The 18,920-nt window shown below is 47.9% G+C and overlaps 1 protein-coding gene across 1 annotated transcript in view; it reads left to right on the forward strand.

Annotated features, from left to right (window-relative positions):
• The first annotated feature begins 2,554 nt into the window (after window positions 1–2,554).
• The window catches only part of LOC136385824 (solute carrier family 22 member 2-like), a 33,439-nt gene continuing 17,073 nt past the window's right edge, over window positions 2,555–18,920 (forward strand). Inside the window, 6 exon segments of the mRNA XM_066357096.1 lie at window positions 2,555–3,313; window positions 4,704–4,807; window positions 10,823–11,014; window positions 13,329–13,487; window positions 15,586–15,700; window positions 16,932–17,038. Of these exon segments, the coding sequence (XP_066213193.1) occupies window positions 2,903–3,313; window positions 4,704–4,807; window positions 10,823–11,014; window positions 13,329–13,487; window positions 15,586–15,700; window positions 16,932–17,038 (1,088 nt within the window). The 5' untranslated portion in view covers window positions 2,555–2,902.

Raw genomic sequence — 18,920 nt, forward strand, 5'->3', positions numbered from 1 at the left:
AACTGGCTCTGCTCCTTGGTGTCCTCATCTGTGACATGAGAGCACCTGCATCCACCCCATAGGGACGCAGCTCCTCAAAGCCACCTGGGGCTGAGCACAGCTCAGTGGGTGTGAGCTTCCTCCCCCCCTTCCCGCCATGCTGTCTGTCATGGACAGTGGTGCCCTTGATGTCCTCCTCTGGTTTGGGCCAGCAGGGCCTGGGATCTGAGAACAGGCTGGAGGTGGAGGCCGTGGTGCTAAGACCAAAGCCGGGGATGGGTACATTGAGCTCTTAGAAGAAACGAGAGACCACCTCAGTCTCCCCAAGTCAGCCGGCAGCGCTGCCAAGTCTCCATCATGCAGGGAGGAAGCAGTCTGCACCGGGACAGGCGCTGGAGGTTTATAGGTTGGGTTTTCCCATGAATTAAAAACATCAAGCTGTAAGGCTGGCAGCCTCCATGGCGGAGTGGCTGTGTGGTGAGGACCCTGTCGAGGGAGCCACGCACTTGGCCAAGGTTGGACTAGGGTGACGCCTGGTCCCTGCCGATCATTCCCAACTAGAGAGACCCGTCCATGGCACTCAGCATGTTGAGTCAGATGACAGAATTACACAGCAGAATTGCAGACAGCAACTTTCAAAGCCGTGTTATGTCTCAAGGAGTTCCGGCATTCTCTTAAGATTGATGTAAGACAAGGATAATTTGCAACTAACAAGAGACTAACCAAAGAACTTAGAAAAGTGAGGTGTCCCTGGGAGTCACTAAAGAGCTCTAACTTATTCCTAAGAAATTAGAAAGAGCAGGCTTTTGTGGGGGCTTTCGATATCTGTCCCCACTTGTATTTCTGGCTTGTCGCTCCCGAGCGCCCAGCCTCGGTTCTGTAAGGCAGGGAGAAAACCACCCCCCACTGTCATTATTTGGGGTCCCTAGTCAGTGTGTCTTCTCTCTACTGTTCAGTCATCTTATGATTATTTTATATACAGTGTCCAGGGCATTTAGTTGTACTCAGTGGGGAAAATAAGGAAAAGTACATCTACTCCAAACAAGAAGCAGAACTTAAAGGTATAAATGTCGTGATTGACATTGCCTTTTCTTTTTTGCCGGTTAGGATTATTTATCTTCCCTTTATTTTATTAACAACTTTGCATCTTTATTTGAAAAGTACCTGTCTCTAGAGAGCTCCTGACCAACGAATTGGAAAATGTCTCCAAATTCACAGCCATGCCCTTGTGTGCCCTGCATGGCCATCGTCACGGTCACGTCTCTCTGAGAAGCCTTCCTGTTATCCACAATGGCTACGACAATGAGCCACGGCTTTCTGAGAGAAGGGAGCTTTCAACCTGCAATGGTTTGTTACTTTCGAATCAGAAACCCTTGTCCCCTGCTGCCTACCCTTGGCCTTGGCTGGTCACAGTACAGCAGGTCCCTTGAATAACACTGTTTTGTTCAACACAGTTTCTTTATAAGGTTGATGAGATGCTGTGATCACTCTTGTTCCTATCCAGTCACCCTCAGGTGAAGTCGGTTTTGTTGCCTGTCATTTCGCTTCAAGTGGCAGAACCTACTGAGGATATGGAGGGAGGACTTACCACACAACCAGGAATTTAACCTCGTTCTCGTGCATTTGCCTTTCCGCACTGAATAGTCAGGGGTATCATAGCCTGGATGACCTTTGTAACTACAACTTCTGTTTCATAAATGCTTCCCCCAAAGGGCGGCCCTGTCTCCTGAACCTACTCACTGAGGTGAGGTAAACTGGCCCAGGCAGGGGCAGAATTCCGCCGTCCTGTCCTGGCAGCCCCGAGCATGGCACCTGTGTGAGCCAGGCAAGGGTGCCGCAGGCCTGCTGGTCTCCCCGAGCCCCCTGCTCCCCGCTTCTTTAAGAAAACAGGAAGCAGCAGTGCCGATGGGAAGGACCTCTGGGTCAGTGCTCTGAGTGTGCTGCTGTCCACTGACTGGTCAGCAGAAGAAAAGGAGGAAAGAAAAGTGGATTCTATGTCTGGTGTTCTCACGTGCAGAGGTACAAACAGGCAGCTCCCCCACGCAGCCAGGATGCTTTTGCCCCCAGGAAGATGGGTTGCCTGTTTCCCTGGCATCTGGGTGCACCCAACACCATGCTGATGGGGCACCCTGACCACAGGCAGAAATGTCTAGGACCACAAGACAGCAGGACGAGAATGCTCCTGACTCACCCTTGACCTAAAAGTGTGGCGAACATTTTTCCTTACAAATGGGTCAAGGGAAGGACACTTCAGGGTTGAAAGGCAAGAACTGGCATTCTTTTAAAAAGTAGAATTATAACATGCAGAGAAAACCCCAAACAAACAGCCACACCACACATCCGGGGCACATGCCGTTGTCTGCAGCGCAGACCGGTGGAAGGGTCTGCACAGCTCCTCGAACACCGGCGAGGGCTCTGGTCCAGTCTGAATATGAGCCACTGGCGGGCACGGCCAAGTGCGTGTACATTCCCTGCAGCGCCTCAGAGAAAAGGCGGACTGTGTGGGTGAGCTACGCATATATTAATTTCCTGGACACTTGGTACACTAGGGAAAGATTAACAGGTCCATGATATGCAAGTGCTCAGGTGTCTCCCGCTGTGACACAGAGGAAGGATTGTTTGCGCTGCTGGTATGAGGCTGTGCAAGCTCGTCAGGAGCGACGTTACTCAACACAACATCTGGCCCTGTTACTTGCTCAGGCATATCAGGAGAGCAGCAGGACAAGCTCCCTCTGGAGAAGGGCACAGCTGGGGGCCGGCCTCATCTCAGGAAGGTCTGGACCAAAAGCTACCCCCTTTCTAAAGCAAACTCACACTCACACTTTGACTTTTGATCAAGAGTTGTGCTGAGCTGGCCGCAGCCTCTCTCGGGGACAGTGCAGCCGTGGAGGGAAACGCATCAGGACTTCTGCCTGCAGCAAGAATGCCCAGTGTGGATGACATCCTAGAGCACGTAGGGGAGTTCAACTTCTTCCAGAAGCAAACGTTTTTCCTCCTCGCTCTGCTCTCCGCCACCTTCGCCCCCATCTACGTGGGCATTGTCTTCCTGGGCTTCACCCCCGACCACCGCTGCTGGAGCCCTGGCGTGGCCAAGCTGAGCCAGCGCTGTGGCTGGAGCCCGGCCGAGGAGCTGAACTTCACGGTGCCCGGCCCCGGGCCAGCGGGCGACGCCTTCCCCCGCCACTGCCGCAGCTATGAGGTGGACTGGAACCAGAGCGCCCTGGGCTGCGTGGACCCGCTGGCCGGCCTGGCCACCAACAGGAGCCACCTGCCGCTGGGCCCCTGTCGGCACGGCTGGGTGTACGACACGCCCGGCTCCTCCATCGTGACCGAGGTGAGTGCCACTTTTCTTAAGGAAGAAGCCAGAAAGGCCCAGACATGCTCTTTAGACTCAAGGTGTCCTATCAAGTCCTTATTTCTGACAAAAACACGCAGCTTCACATTTGTCTGGGGTTTGAGGAAATCAGTTAAAACCCGATCAGATTCAGACCATCATGATTCTCATTACGCAACTCTAAGCAGTAAGAAACAAGTGAAAACATACAAGAGTTCCTGAAAATAATGCCAGGAAAGGGACAATTTTTCAAGCCTCCTCTTTTTCTGGAAGCCCTACCTCCCCTTCCAATCACCTGTCACGCAGCTGAACACCTGAAAACTCACCTAAATGGTGCCTAAGATACAATGTCCTTGTCTCTCAATGGCTATTTCTTTTTCTAGTTAATTTGCTCAAAGTGTCCACATGAAACCATCTGGGGTTGGTGCCTAGGCTATGGTACTGTTATGTTATTAAAAACTACAGTCAGCCTTAGCATCAAATTGCAAAGCCTCACTTCAGTAAATACAGAGAAAAAAAAATAGAGACTTGCTTTTACTCGAGGCTAAGCAAAATGGGGGTAGAGGGAGATGCAATTATTCTGAAAGGACAGGAAGCCAGTTGCCTTGCTTGATGTAAAAATACTGCTGTTGGATGTGAAGATATTCTAGAATCTAGAATCTAGATGAACAGGTAGATAGGTCGAGGAGCCTTTCTCAAGGATCGAAGGTGGTATCTCATAGCGTGAAATGTGGACGATCCCAGATTTAACACCATCCAACTTGAAGAGGTTGTGCAGCGTGACTAAAGTGTCCCCTTCACACCGAGAAGACACCAAGGCCCAGAGCAGAGAAGAAGTTTGCCCAAGAACACAGAGAGAGAGAATTAGAGAATTCACAATCAGCCCTGGAAACAAGATCCCCTGACTTCCAGGCCAGCACCTGTTCCTCCTCTAACTCCGCCTCCGCCTCTTGTTCCAAATGAGAGCAAATGTAACAGCTTTAGCAGGATGCTCCTGATGCCCCAGCCTTTAAAGAGACAGCAAAGAGATGCCTGGCCTCCCAGCTTCCGGCCGGCAGCTTTTGTACCCTGTTCACACACCTGTTTGCTTCCGCAGATTTAAATTAGAAAGGAAAAGAAATGGTTTTGTGCAAAAATGAAGTACTTGTCCCCTTTCAGCTGAGTCAGCCAAGCATAGCCTTTAGCCTACTGACATACTGCCAGGTGGAATGCTAAGTAGATTGCGGGACAAATCTTTGGTTGCGTAGAGAAAATTAATATGATGGCAGGAAACCAGTGGGTTTATGGCCTCTCAGCCCCCTCAGTCCAGTGCAAGGGGTAGGTGATAAGATCCCCAGGTGAGGGGTCTAATAGGATTTGTTTTCTTTCCTCCTGACACGCCCTTCACCAGTTTAACCTAGTGTGTGCCAACTCCTGGATGCTGGACCTGCTTCAGTCGGCTGTGAACACAGGATTTTTTATCGGTTCTGTTGGTATCGGCTACATAGCAGACAGGTGGGTGCCACCGGTTCAAAAGCACTGGTTTACCTGTCCCTGCTTAGATACCACGCTCCAGGTTACACCGACTGTAGCTGCCGGCCGAGTATCGGTTGCCGTGACTATTTCAGAGGTATTCTGCTGAGAAGATGCGCGTGTTCAATGTCTTTATTTTCCAATTCTCTTTATTTTGCAATTCACAGGGGGATTTTAGGCCGTGGTTTCCCTTGTGGCCATCCAGAGGCTGAGGACTAGAAGGGAGAGCAATAGAGGATTTGATCTCCTGCACAGTGCCCAATTCAGTCTTTGTCCTCACTGCCACTCGCCTGGTCATGAGCCTTCGGGCCTCTGAGCTCTGCTCTATCCGTCCTCTGCTTGCCTCTCTATGCCCAAGTCCATGCAGAATTCCCTTGGGATCACAGGGACCCCTGAATCAAGGCCCTGGGGCCAGGTGTAATTATAGGTATGAAACCTAGGGTGAAACTCGGTGAGAGGGAAGCAGATCTGTCTACACTGAGAGCAATGACCATCCACTTCCATAATGTCTGAGTCTCTGGAGAGAGATAAGGAAAGCCACTTTGTGTGGGACATCCTCTCAGCTGACGGTTCCTACTCTGGTGGCCTGTGTCTGCATTGCTGTTGTCAGTGACTCCCCCGGCCACCCCCATATCTTTTGTTTGTCCATCATTAGAGAATCCCAGATTCACTCTGCTGAAAGTTCCTTTGAACATGCATCTCTACGCTGTTGGTGACAGATTAGATATTTTTAGGAGCCCTCATAGGAAAAGAAACAGGAAAAATAGCTTTATACTTACTAAGCACTTGAGATCAGTGGTCCCCAACCTTTCTTGGGCCACAGACCAGTTTAATGTCAGAAAATATTTTCATGGACCAGCCTTTAGGGTGGGACGGATGAATGTATCATGTGAATGAGACAAGCGTCAAGAGTGAGTCTTAGGCCCTGGCCGGTCGGTTCAGTGGTAGAGCATTGGCCTAGTGTGCGGAGGACCCGGGTTCGATTCCCAGCCAGGGCACACAGGAGAAGCGCCCATTTGCTTCTCCATCCCTCCGCCGCACCTTCCTCTCTGTCTCTCTCTTCCCCTCCCGCAGCCAAGGCTCCATTGGAGCAAAGAAGGCCCGGGCGCTGGGGATGGCTCTGTGGCTTCTGCCTCAGGCGCTAGAGTGGCTCTGGTCACAACATGGCGATGCCCAGGATGGGCAGAGCATCACCCCCTGGTGGGCAGAGTGTCGCCCCATGGTGGGCGTGCCGGGTGGATCCCAGTCGGGCGTATGCGGGAGTCTGTCTGACTGTCTCTCCCTGTTTCCAGCTTCAGAAAAATGCAGAAAAAAAAAAAGAGTGAGTCTTAGACGGATGTAACAGAGGGAATCTAGTCATTTTTTAAAAATAAAAAATCATTCAGACTTAAATATAAATAAAACAGAAATAATGTAAGTTATTAATTCTTTCTCTGCGGACCGGTACCAAATGGCCCATGGACTGGTACTGGTCCATGGCCCAGGGGTTGGAGACCACTGCTTTAGATAACTTGGCCATCTGGGCTAATTATTCATAATACTGACTGTTTATAGAGTGTTTTTCATGCGCCAGGCACTATGCTCAACATTTTGGACAATATAATTCTCTGATCATCAGTCATCTAGAGATATAGAGATATATAAATACATCTAAATTATGGAATTATACAGTTTTATATAAATATACAATTTTATATAAATATACAATAGTGTTATGTAAGTATACAATTTTATCATATAATTTTATATCAAATACAGAGATAGATATTTAATTCTGAAATAAATGGTAAAGTAAATATACTTTATGCTTATTGCCCCAACTATATCTAGGATATATTTAAACTCAAACCTGTAAGTATAATATTAAATGTAAATAGAACATTTCCTCTAATTATATTGTTAGGCTGGATTATAACTTGCAACAGCCTGACCAGTGATTGCGCAGTGGATAGAGCATTGACCTGGGATGCTGAGGTCCCAGGTTTGAAACCCCAAGGTAACCAGCTTAAGCACAGGCACATCTGGCTAGAGTGTGGGATCGTTGAGATGACCCCAAGGTCACTGGCTTCAACCCAAGGTCTCTGGCTTGAGCAAGGGATCACTGGCTCAGCTGGAGCCTCTTGGTCAAGCCACAGATGAGAAAGCAATCAGTGAACAACTGAGGTGTTGCAACTACAAGTTGATGCCTTTCATCTCTCTCCCTTTCTGTCTCTGTCTGTCTCTCTCTCAAAAATAATCTCTCAACAGTGTTACAGACTTATAAGGATGGCTTAATCCAGGGGTCCCCAAACTTTTTACACAGGGGACCAGTTTACTGTCCCTCATACTGTTGGAGGGCTGGACTATAAAAAAAAAAAATGAACAAATCCCTATGCTGTACATATCTTATTTTAAAGTAAAAAAACAAGGCCCTGGCCGGTTGGCTCAGTGATAGAGCGTCAGCCTGGCGTGCAGAAGTCCTGGGTTTGATTCCCGGCCAGGGCACACAGGAGAAGCGCCATCTGCTTCTCCACCCCTCCCCCTCTCCTTCCTCTCTGTCTCTCTCTTCCCCTCCCGCAGCCGAGCCTCCACTGGAGCAAAGATGACCCGGGCACTGGGGATGGCTCCTCGGCCTCTGCCCCAGGCGCTAGAGTGGCTCTGGTAGCAACAGAGTGACGCCCCGGAGGGGCAGAGCATTGCCCCCTGGTGGGCACAGTGTCGCCCCCTGGTGGGCGTGCCGGGTGGATCCTGGTCGGGTGCATGCGGGAGTCTGTCTGACTGTCTCTCCCCGTTTCCGGCTTCAGAAAAGTACAGAGAAAAAAAAATACAATTATAGACATGCTTAAAAAAAAAAAAGTAAAAAAACAAAACGGAAACAAATACAATATTTAAAATAAAGAACAAGTAAATTTAAATCAACAAACTGACCAGTATTTCAATGGGAACTATGGGCCTGCTTTTGGCTAATGAGATGGTCAATGTCCGGTTCCATCTTTGTCACTGCTAGCCGTAACAAGTGATATGACATGCTTCCGGAGCCGTGACGCATGCGTCCTGCGTCACCGAAGTAGTACTGTACATGAGCTAGGCTGGCTTTGTGGCGCAGCCACATACAGTACTGACCACCAATGAAAGAGGTGCCCCTTCCAGATGTGCGCCGGGGCCAGATAAATGGCCTTAGGGGGCCGTAGTTTGGGGACCCCTGGCTTAACCTATCACACCCCCAGGGGCATCTGCATTTTCACAGCCCGCCCACTGTGGTGGTGGGACGGAGGGCGACAGCCCAGAGGTTGGGCTGCAGGCAGCTCCACCCACCACACTGCTTCTCTGTCTGCTCAGCCTCCCTTCACAGGCTCTTGCCAGGACTCTGTGTGGGAGACGTGTGAGGTGAGAAGGAGGGTCATTCCCTTTTGTTTTATTGCCTATGAACTGAGGGTGGTTGTTTGGAGATGACCCCTAAGTCAGGAGAGACACACTGAGGGAGGAGGGGTCCAGAGTCTGCGGTGGCCCCTTCCCTTCACTCCCTCCCTGGGAGGAACAGGTACTAACTCTCCTGGACAGAAAGACACGGCTGGTTAAATAAATGAGTTAATTATTTGCAACCCACTCAAAGAGCAGGAGACCAGTTATAATTTTCTACTGACAGTGCATTCTTGATTTATAACCCCCAGTCAATTATCCACCTTCTCAATGACCTCATCATTTTGTTCATACTGTCTATACCTCCTAGGTAAAGCTGACTACTCACTATTCTTCCCTAAAAAGCTGTCTACATTATCTCTGGTTTGGGAGCTTTTTCTTCAATTGTCTGAAGTGTGGTTGGTTGTGCCTCTCCTTCTGTTCTCTGTGTGTGTGCACAAAAAAGCGTGCAGTAACCACCAGAGGGTCAAAAACAGGCACTTTATATTGAGTATACTTAATGCCTGTGTCTGAACAACCTTCAGATATTATACAAGAATCTCATGGAAATCTATTCTATGCTACAAATTAAATCACTGTTAAATAAAATGGACTGTTTTCTATGAAAAAAATTTTTTAAATATGACCTGACTTATGATAACAGTTTCTTTTAAAAGAAAAATAGGAGAAAATTATGAAGAAGTTGTAAATAAGAATACTGGGTCTTACACCAAGTCAGCTTTCTTAAGGTCAGCTTTGCAAATGTAAAGCAGGAAGGAAGGAAAGAAGGGAGGGAGGGAGGAGGGAGAAAAGGAAGGAAGGAAGGAAGGAAGGAAGGAAGGAAGGAAGGAAAGAAGGAAGGAAGGAAGGAAGGAAGGAAGGAAGGGGAGGAGGAGGATGAGGAGGAGGAAGGAGGAAGGAGGAGGAAGAAAATGGGGGGAGAGGAGGGAGCAGTCACTGCCTCAGCTGGAGCCCCAGGTCAAGGCGCGTATGAAAAGCAATAAATGAACAACTCCAAGTTGATGCTTCTCATCTCTCTCCCTTCCTGTCTCTCCTTCTCTGTCTCACTCTCTTGCTCACTAAAAAAAAAAAAAAAAAAAAAAAAAAAAAAGAAAGAATAAAAAAAGAAAAGAGGCAGACAAAACAGTGTTTTAGGAAGTTGAGTAGTTTTCATTCATTACTAATCAGACTTGATCTTTAAATTCTAGATTCAAAGCATTAATATTCCCAATTATTAATGATGTTGATTATTTTCCAGTGTTCAGGTGGTACTGAAATGGCCATTAGAAGGAGAGCGGCCATTATAAACTGTCCAGCCACCATGCAACATGCGTGCTCAGGGCACAGAGCACTAATAACAACTCGGTTAGAAGTAGATAAACAAAGATTAAATAAAATACTGCTTTCTAGGAAGAACTTTCAGAATATCCACTAATAGCTAATTAGAGTTGCTGTTATTTATTTATTTATTTATTTATTTATTTATTTATTTATTTTAAATGAGAGGAGGGGAGACAGAGAGACAGACTTCCACATGCGTCCCAATTGGAATCCCCATCTGGGGACAATGCTCTGCCCATCTGAGGCCATGTTCACAAACGAGCTATTTTAACAACTCAGGTAGAGGCTGGAGGCTGGTGTGCTTGAACCAACTGAGCCATGGCTACAGGAGGGAGAGGGGGGAGGAGGGAGAAGAGGGAGGGAACGAGAAGCAGATGGTCCCTTCTGTGTGCCCTGACCGGGAATTGAACCCAAGACTTCCACACACCAGGCCAATGCTCTACCACTGAGCCAACTCACCAGGGCCTAGGGTGGCTTTTAGAACAAAAGCAGGAGATCCTAATGCAAATGTGAACATAAGAGTCCTGAGCCCCCAGTCAGCTTTCTAAAAGCCAGCTTTGTAAACAGAGGGAAGGTGGGGAGGGCTTTGTGCCAAGCTTTTCCAGGTAACACCTCACCGAGTCCTCCTGTCAGCCGGGTCAGGTCTTTTCCAAGTGAGGGCACCAAGAAAGGTTGACTAACTCACACATCACAGTATGTGGTGAGGCCAGGATCACCCCAGGTTTCCGAGTGTCCCTCTGCTCTGTGTACAGACACCTGAGTCCCCAGGGCCCTGCACTGAGGTGTGGGAGCTCTCCTTCTGGGGCGCTCATTCGCAGGGGCCTAAGATGGCAATACATGCAGTGACTCACGCACGTAAGTTTAAAGATGTGTGGGGAGTACACTGAGCAATAAATTTTGCTTTCTCCAAAGCAGAAACTCCCAGGTGGGCAGCTGGTTGATGGGCCCCAGCTCACAGGTAATGGAAGGCCTCAGCAGGCCCCCAGGGCACTCAGCTCCCTGTGGCCTGGAAGAGCCCTCCTCTCACTCCATACCCTTCAGTGTGGGACTGAGAGGGTGACGTCTTGCAGTGAATGGGGCTCCTGTGCTTAAAATGTATGCAGAGTGCACTGAGGAAAAGCTTGAACAGACTGACCTGAAGTCGGACTCTCCTGGTGGCTATTAATGTGTGCCTCCCAAATTCTGTCCCTCAGAAGTTAGATTTCCATAACTTCCATAGAGTTTCTGCAGCCTTCACGATTGGACCTAATGCTCTTCCCTCTGTTTTTCACCCTGCAGGTTTGGCCGTAGGCTCTGCCTCTTGGCTACAATCCTCATCAATGCAGCATCTGGAGTTCTCATGGCCATTTCCCCTACCTATACATGGATGTTAGTTTTTCGCTTGATCCAAGGGCTGGTCAGCAAGGCAGGCTGGTTAATAGGCTACATCCTGAGTAAGAATGCTTGTGATTGCAGCTGGGGTAACAGAGGGTCACGCTGCCAAAATAGAGCGAGGCGGGGGGTCGCTGGGCAGAACCGTGAACTTGGCTTCAAGACCATGGTAAGAGGCATATTTATTCTGTTCCTGAAGACCTTGTGTCATCTTTTCAATCAGCTCATTCTGCATTCCTCTTATACAGAAAACAGTGAAGTCAGGAATGCGGTAAACATCACACCGTCCAGATTCTTATATAGCTCTTAATAAATTCAGGGTTTCTGACCCAGGGGTATTACACAGAGAGAGAAATCTGCCCAACAAGGCTATACACAGAAAATTCAATGACGAGAGAGAGGTCGGAGTCACAAGGGGCTTTAGTACATTGCATAAACCCACAGGAAACCACAGGTGTGTCCCAAATTAGATACAAGGAAACCAAGAAGGCCAGTGCTCGGTCAGGCTCGGTTCCTCAGCCTTTTGTAGGACCAGGCAAGTCCTCTCCACCCTGCTCATTGGTAGCCAGAGTCAGGCGTCAGCTCCCTGGAGTAGAGGAGGATTTTTGGATTCTAACAGCATAGCATCTTTAAAGCAACATAAAAAATTAGCATCATAATTAGATCTTGGGGACATACGCCAACATTCCTTTCAGCTACACTCCAGGAAGCCCACACAAGGAGGTGATCACGTTGAAATTGAGATAATATATTTAATCATAAAGCTCTCATGACACAGGAGAGAACTAGAATAGGTGTCCTTAACATCTGCCCTGGTGAAGTTAGTTTGGAGAATGCTGTGAGGTAAGGAAAGAATTGGGGTTGATACCAGCAGGTGCCTGTCATGGTGGGCACCTTCGTATGTTTGGTCATCAAAGGAATTCATGATACAGCTATTCGATCAAAATTTTGGTTTCTAGCGATAACTTTCGATTTCAGCAACTCTTAGCCTCCACCCCTCTCATTTCTGTCTTCTCTGGTCCTTCTGAATGTCCCAGATGAGCCCGAGCACCTGGCGTCTCTCTACCTCGCCACCCTCAGATCCACCCGTGACACCAGCCACTCTGAAAGACAGACATTACTAGTTCTTGAGCACTTGCATAATTTTGTTCAACTCTGTTTTAAGAGGCTTTTCAATAACTTACAGTAATTTATAGATACTTTTCAGGGTACATTTCTGTTTGGTTTATAAAAGGTTGAAGTCTTTCACACCATCACCAAGCATATTAAACAAAAGTTCTGTGTCTCGTGGAGGATCTGAGATTTCAACTCTCGTGTGTTTGTGATATAAAAATAACTACTCCATAAATTCACGTGCCACAGACTCCATGCAGCTGCCGTGATGCGGTCATGGGAGGGAGTAAAGCTGATTTTCCTACCATGTGCAGTGGGCACTGGCAGACTGGCTCTTGGAAAACACAACCCTGCTTTATAATGTTTTCAGATTTCTAAGTTATAAATACTCCCACCGTGGCAGATTCTAAAGTGCCAATGGGTTCCACAACCAGCTGGCAAAATTCCGGAGAATTTAGAAACCAGCTCTGCAAGCCAGTGCTAGCTAGCTGGCTGACTCTGGGCAGCTTGACACCCACTCTAGGCTTTCAAGCCATTAACACACATTAACAGGATTGCTGAAAAAATGTTTAACTCGTGTAAGAGAACAAGTGACTTTGAGATAGTCATTTACATAAAATAGTCTACAGTCCAAATGCAATGTCTGATCCATTTATTCAGGTCTTGAATGTATCACTGCCTTATCACTCTGCATCAAAACATTGCATGTACATGAAATGCAAATGCATTTGTCCTTCAAATGATTCCTTTTGTTCTTCTTTCCCAAATAAGAGGAGGGGAGACAAAGAGTCAGATTCCTGCATGCGCCCCAATTGGGATCCACCCAGTAACCCCCATCTGGGGCCAATGTTCTGCCCATCTGGAGCCATATTCGCAACTGAACTATTTTTAGTGCCTGAAGCAGAGGTTCCACAGAGACATCCTCAGTGCCTGGGGCCAATGCACTTGAACCAGTCAAGCCATGGCTGCAGGGGAGAGAGAGAGAGAAGTGAAGGGGGAGGGATAGAGTAGCAGATGGCCACTTCTCCTATATGCCCTGACCAGGAATCAAACCCAGGACATTCACACACCAGACAGACACTCTACCACTGAGACAACTAGCCAGGGCTAAAATTATTCTATAAATCTAACCTTTGGCTCACGATGGCAGGCCCTTTGCCCCATCTAACATGGGAGTATAAGATTTTACATTAATTAACACAATAGCATTCATTCTAAAAAGGCCTCAGAGTGGGGTAGAGAAGACCCTAGCATTTGGTCATTTGGTGGTTAGCATCCTGGGTTCCCCTCAGATGGATAGCCTGCTCCCTGTCATACGGACTTGCGTGGGGATTCTTTAACAAGTCTCCTTTACCGTGGGGCTGCTGGTGCTCACCGAGGTGGCGTACGCAATTCCTCACTGGAGGTGGCTGCAGTTCACGGTTACCCTGCCCAACTTCTGCTTCCTGCTCTATTATTGGTAAGTCCATTCAGAACAGAACAGAACTACACCGCAATATCTTACTTCTGCCTTCACTAATGCACACCCTCCTTTGGGATTCTAAGGTTTTCTTCACACTTCCGTTTCACAGGAAGCCCGGGTTCACATTTCAGGGACAGAGGTCAAGACCTTCCACCATGTTGGAAACTAAAGGGCCCTTTACTTCAGGCTTGAACGTTTTCTATCTTGGATCTTACAGTTTTCATATTATTTATCTGGTGTTTAAGTTGGCTTCTAGTGGTGGTGGCACCCTTTGAAGAGAATACAATATGACTGTTCTTACTCTGTCCCTTCCCAGAGGAAACTTCAGGATACAGAAAGCAGAGTATGGCTCTCACGTCCCCACTTCCCATATCCGTGCCCAAAGCAGACATCCCTGATCAATAACAGCAGTCTTTGTCCTGGATTAGGCCAACATGGGACCCCACACAGACCGTAACAATCCATCCGAGTTCCCAGGGCCAGAGAAATGCACTTGTCACCCTGCCCAAGGGAAACATGGAAAATAGCAGACACTTCAGAAATTCCTGCTGTGCAGGAAAGCGAGAGAGAGGCTACATTTTCAACCAAAACTCTCTCCCATGCAACAAACCCAGGATGCTTCATTCCTGGACAGACCTACCTGGTCTTCCCATAGTTGTCTAAGAATTAGACATCTCGACTTTCCCAGAAAGTCTGTTTCTCCTCCAAAATCCAGTAAAACTCTAAGAGCGAGCCTTAGCTCTGTCCCCATGTCCATGTATGGCAGACACCCCTGGGCCGCCATTCCCATTTGGAGTTCTTGGTTTCTGGCCTAGATGCTGCAATCTTTCCTTCCGCATCACCATCCTCTACCCATACATTTAAAAATCTAGCTTGCCCATCTTGTCGCTCTCCTCCTTAAAAGTCTCTCGATGATTTTGTTCTCCACAGAATAAAGACCCAGTGCTTTAGCGTGACAGAAAAACCCACCTATTATCCGACTTCTGACCACCTCGGAAATACTCCTTCTTCCCACTTTCACTCAATAGAATCAAACTTGATTTACCTACAACTTAACTCACTTCATGATGGGATGACATTTTCAAAAGTTCACTCAAGGTGCAGAGTAGAGAACAGGTGTTTTGGGGGGAAGAACGCAGGAAAGAGGATCAGGGGAGTCTGTTGCCATAGTCCTTGCAGGAAAGGACAAGTGTCTGAATGGAGACCGAAGGTGTGGGTATGAGGAGGAAGAATTAGAAGCAGTATCAATAAGGCGGCAATGGCAGAGCTAGGGACTGAGGTGGAGGCTTAGAGAGGGCAGGTACAGAGTGGATGACACCCCGAGCACCGGCTGGGCGTCCGTGTGCTGGTGGCGTGTGCTCAGAGAGACAGGCACACAGAGGAGGGGTGGGTGGGGGGGGAGATGGAGGTGAGCTCAGACAGGAGGAACTTCGGGGCTGCAAGGATGTCACCATGCAGATGTCCAGGGGCAGTTATTCTTCAGGATCAGAAGTTCAAGAAAAATTCACGTCATTGTAGCTCTGACAGTGGATGAGATCATTTAGAGAGGATGAGAGGGCCAGGGGAGGAAGGCAAGGGGGCAGAATTTTTGGAAACCAAGCTAGGGAGGAGAAACCGGGACTGAAGAATGAGGTGGCCCCAGTGGGGGGAAAAAAGGAGTTGCAGGGGCAGAGGGGGTGTGGAAGTCACAGTAGGAAGGACTCGTGCAAGCCTCACCTGATTGGTGATGTTGAGCACCTTCTCATGCACCTGTTGGCCATGGAGATGTTTTCTTTGGGGAGAAAGATACCTATTCAAATTCTCTGTCCAGTTTTAAATGAGATTGTTGGTGTTTCTGTTATTGAGTTTAGGAGTTTTTTATATGTTTTGGATATTAACCTATGATCAGATGTACAATTTACAAATATTCTCTCGATTGAGTAGGTCTCCCTTTCACCGAGTTGGTGGTGTCCTTTGCCGGGCAGCCCCGATACTATTTCCTGTGTAGTAGCCCTACTGTGTGCCTCACAGACAGCTGATTATGGCTGCTGGAAAAGGGGGCCAGTACGATTTTCCCTCCACTAATGACACTGTTGTTACTTCCACTGTGCCCTAGGTGTATCCCTGAGTCCCCAAGATGGCTAATCTCCCAGAACAAAAACGCTCAAGCCATGACGGTCATTAAGTACATCTCAAGGAAAAACAAAAAGCCTGTACCTGCATCCCTTCAGGTGAGCCAGCAGCTGCGACGTCAAGTCCTGGACCGCGAAGTGGAAGATGCAGAAAACCTGGTCCTCTCACCAAGGGCTGGTCCTGTCACTGAGGGATGGGTCCTGTCACCGAGGAACCAGTTCTGTCACCGAGGGGTGGGTCCTGTCACCGAGGGGCCGGTCCTGTCACCAAGTGGCTGCCATGTGCCCAGGGTGCTTCAGTTGTACAAGATTCGTGGTTCCCTGGTCAAATGTCTTACATAGGTGGACAACATAAACCTGAAACCCCCCCCCCAAATCATTTAAAAGTAAATGAAGAGCCTCAGGACTGCCCGGGCCCCTGCGCCTGACCACCAACATCTGGTTTACCTGCGTGTCCACCAGCAGCCCCGTGGATGGAGGTCTAATTCAGAGGGAAGAGTCCGATCAGGGGACAGACTTTCCAACACAATCACGTCTTAGAATTCAAACACCGGGGATAGAAAGTGTCCCGAGAGTTATTCAGCACCCCTTCCCTTCCAGAAGAGAAGACACCGAGGCATCCGTTCTCTGGGCCATGCGAGGTTTGCCCTCAGTAGACCTCCCCCCTTTAACTTAAAGCTTGTCATCTGGCAGGGGCTGGCAAAGAGAAAATCAGGCTTATTGGGAAAGCATGTTGCAATCAGAGTAAATCATTTCTGACCGAGGAGCTAAGATGGGTAAACCGTGGGAATCTGAGATTTTACGTGACACTCAGATTGAGGATTTGGGAGCTCAGAGGCCTCTTTTTTTCTTCACTTCCTCTCTGATTTCCTGGGGGCATGAGGAGGGGCTGGAATACACATTCTTTTCCAGTAATGACTGGCAGTAGCACTGGTTCTTAGGTTTTAGATTTCTGCAGAGATTAGTCAGAGAACAAAGCAGGCGAGGGCCATTGTCAGGCCAGAGGTCACTGCTCAATTACTGGCGATAAGTCTGGTCAGTGCTGGTCCTGCTGGAGGTTTGCTCCCGATTCCTTGGTCTCTCTCACCCCATCCTGTGAGGCTCGACCACCCCGCATGCTTTCCCTATATAGGGTCACTTTAAATTGTGTGGGTTACCCCACCGCCCTGAGTCCGGCTTCCTCGCCTAGGAAACAGGCAGCCCTGTGTGTGGAGGTCTCTGCTCAGTCCTGGCACATTATCAGCATGCAAGGGACTATGATTACTCCCTGTAGGACCCGGGGACACCATCACTGAATATAAAAAGTGGTTCTTATTGTTTCTACTCTTAGAGCCTCAGAGCAGATGAAGAAGTTGGCGAGAAGTTGAAGCCTTCATTTCTCGACCTGGTCAGAACCCCTCAGATAAGAAAACACACTTTAATCTTGATGTACAACTGGTAATGAACACTTTTCACTTTAAACCCTTCCCAATGCCTTCAACCCCCACTGTCCACTTTGGGGAAGGGAAAGCCATAGCCAGTTCCAGTATTGGCAGTGATGGTGGAGAGCCGGGCGGGCTCATGGACAGCAGGCTTCCTGATACCGTATTTGTCAGGCAGACGCTGACAGCAGCTTTCAGGTCCAAACATCAGCCGGTGTGTTCTCAACCTTGGCTGCACCTTGAAATCACCTGGGAGATTTTTAAATATTAAGGCTGGACCCGTTCCCACCAAGGATACTGTTTAATTAATCAAGAGGAGGACCCAGGAACCAATATTATTAAAATATACAGCCAAAATTTGAGAGCGAGTGGTATCGATCAATCGATGATGGGTGTGGAGATCTCCTGATTGTATAGGGCTGGCAACGAAACACCCTTTTCTCTTTCTTTTCTACCTGGAGAAACAACTTTTGAACAAGAATAAACCACAAAATAAGCCAGCGGCTCAGCAATCCAGCAACTTCAGCTTGAAGGCATTCTTGGTCTGAGAGCACTGAGCTGCAGCCCTGCGCTGAGCCCTCCTCCCAGGTCGACACGGGGACAGGGGCGGGGACAGGGGCGGGGACAGCTCGCACCAGCCAAGGGAATGTCTGAACCCCTGGCAGAGGCAAAGCTCCTCAGGAATTAATTAAGCAACCATCACAAATCGCATAGATTGGCCTCCGTGTTCTTCTTTTCTTGCCTGGATATATTGTGACCCTTGAAAATGATCCTCATGTTGTCCATTACAGACAATGCACACTTTCAGCCCACACACTAGACATGTTGTCAAACTTTGGTTAAGAAGAGAAGCCTTACCCATTGGCTCACCTGGTTTCACAAAATCCGAATTAAGTAGTCAATTCTTGGGTTTCAACAGCATGAGCAGACCACAGAGAAATCATGGACAACCACTGTCTGTCTGGTTTTATGAAAGCAATCACTCTTTTAAGACATTTCTTCTTGCCTTTCAAAGTTGACCACGGAATGATACCTTTTTCACTAGGCAGGAGCTAGAAAAGAGAAACTCTGGCTAATACCGTATTTCCCCATGTGTAAGACGCACCCTTTTTTGAAAAATTTGGGGTCTAAAAACTGGGTGTGTTCTATACAGTGGTTGTAGTTGCCTTTCTTTTGTATTTCCCACTTTTTTTATTTTTTTTTAATAATTTTATTTTTTTAATGGGGCAACATCAATAAATCAGGATACATATATTCAAAGATAACATGTCCAGGTTATCTTGTCATTCAGTTATGTTGCATACCCATCACCCAAAGTCAGATTGTCCTCTGTCACATTCTATCTAGTTTTCTTTGTGCCCCTCCCCCTCCCCCTTTCCCTCTCCCTCTACTCCCTCCCCCCATAACCACCACACTCTTATCATTGTCTCTTAGTCTCACTTTTATGTCTCACCTACGTATGGAATAATGCAGTTCCTGGTGTTTTCTGATTTACTTATTTCACTTCGTATAATGTTATCAAGATCCCACCATTTTGCTGTAAATGATCCGATGTCATCATTTCTTATGGCTGAGTAGTATTCCATAGTGTATATGTGCCACATCTTCTTTATCCAGTCATCTATCGATGGGCTGGGCTTTTTGGTTGTTTCCATGTCTTGGCCACTGTGAACAATGCTGCAATGAACATGGGGCTGGGCTGCATGTGTCTTCACGTATCAATGTTTCTGAGTTTTGGGGATATATACCCAGTAGAGGGATTGCTGGGTCATAAGGTAGTTCTATTTTCAGTTTTTTGAGGAACCACCATACTTTCTTCCATAATGGTTTTACTACTTTACATTCCCACCAACAGTGCATGAGGGTTCCTTTTTCTCCACAGCCTTTCCAACATTTGC

This window comes from Saccopteryx leptura, chromosome X (assembly GCF_036850995.1).
Source record: "Saccopteryx leptura isolate mSacLep1 chromosome X, mSacLep1_pri_phased_curated, whole genome shotgun sequence".
NCBI lineage: Eukaryota > Metazoa > Chordata > Mammalia > Chiroptera > Emballonuridae > Saccopteryx > Saccopteryx leptura.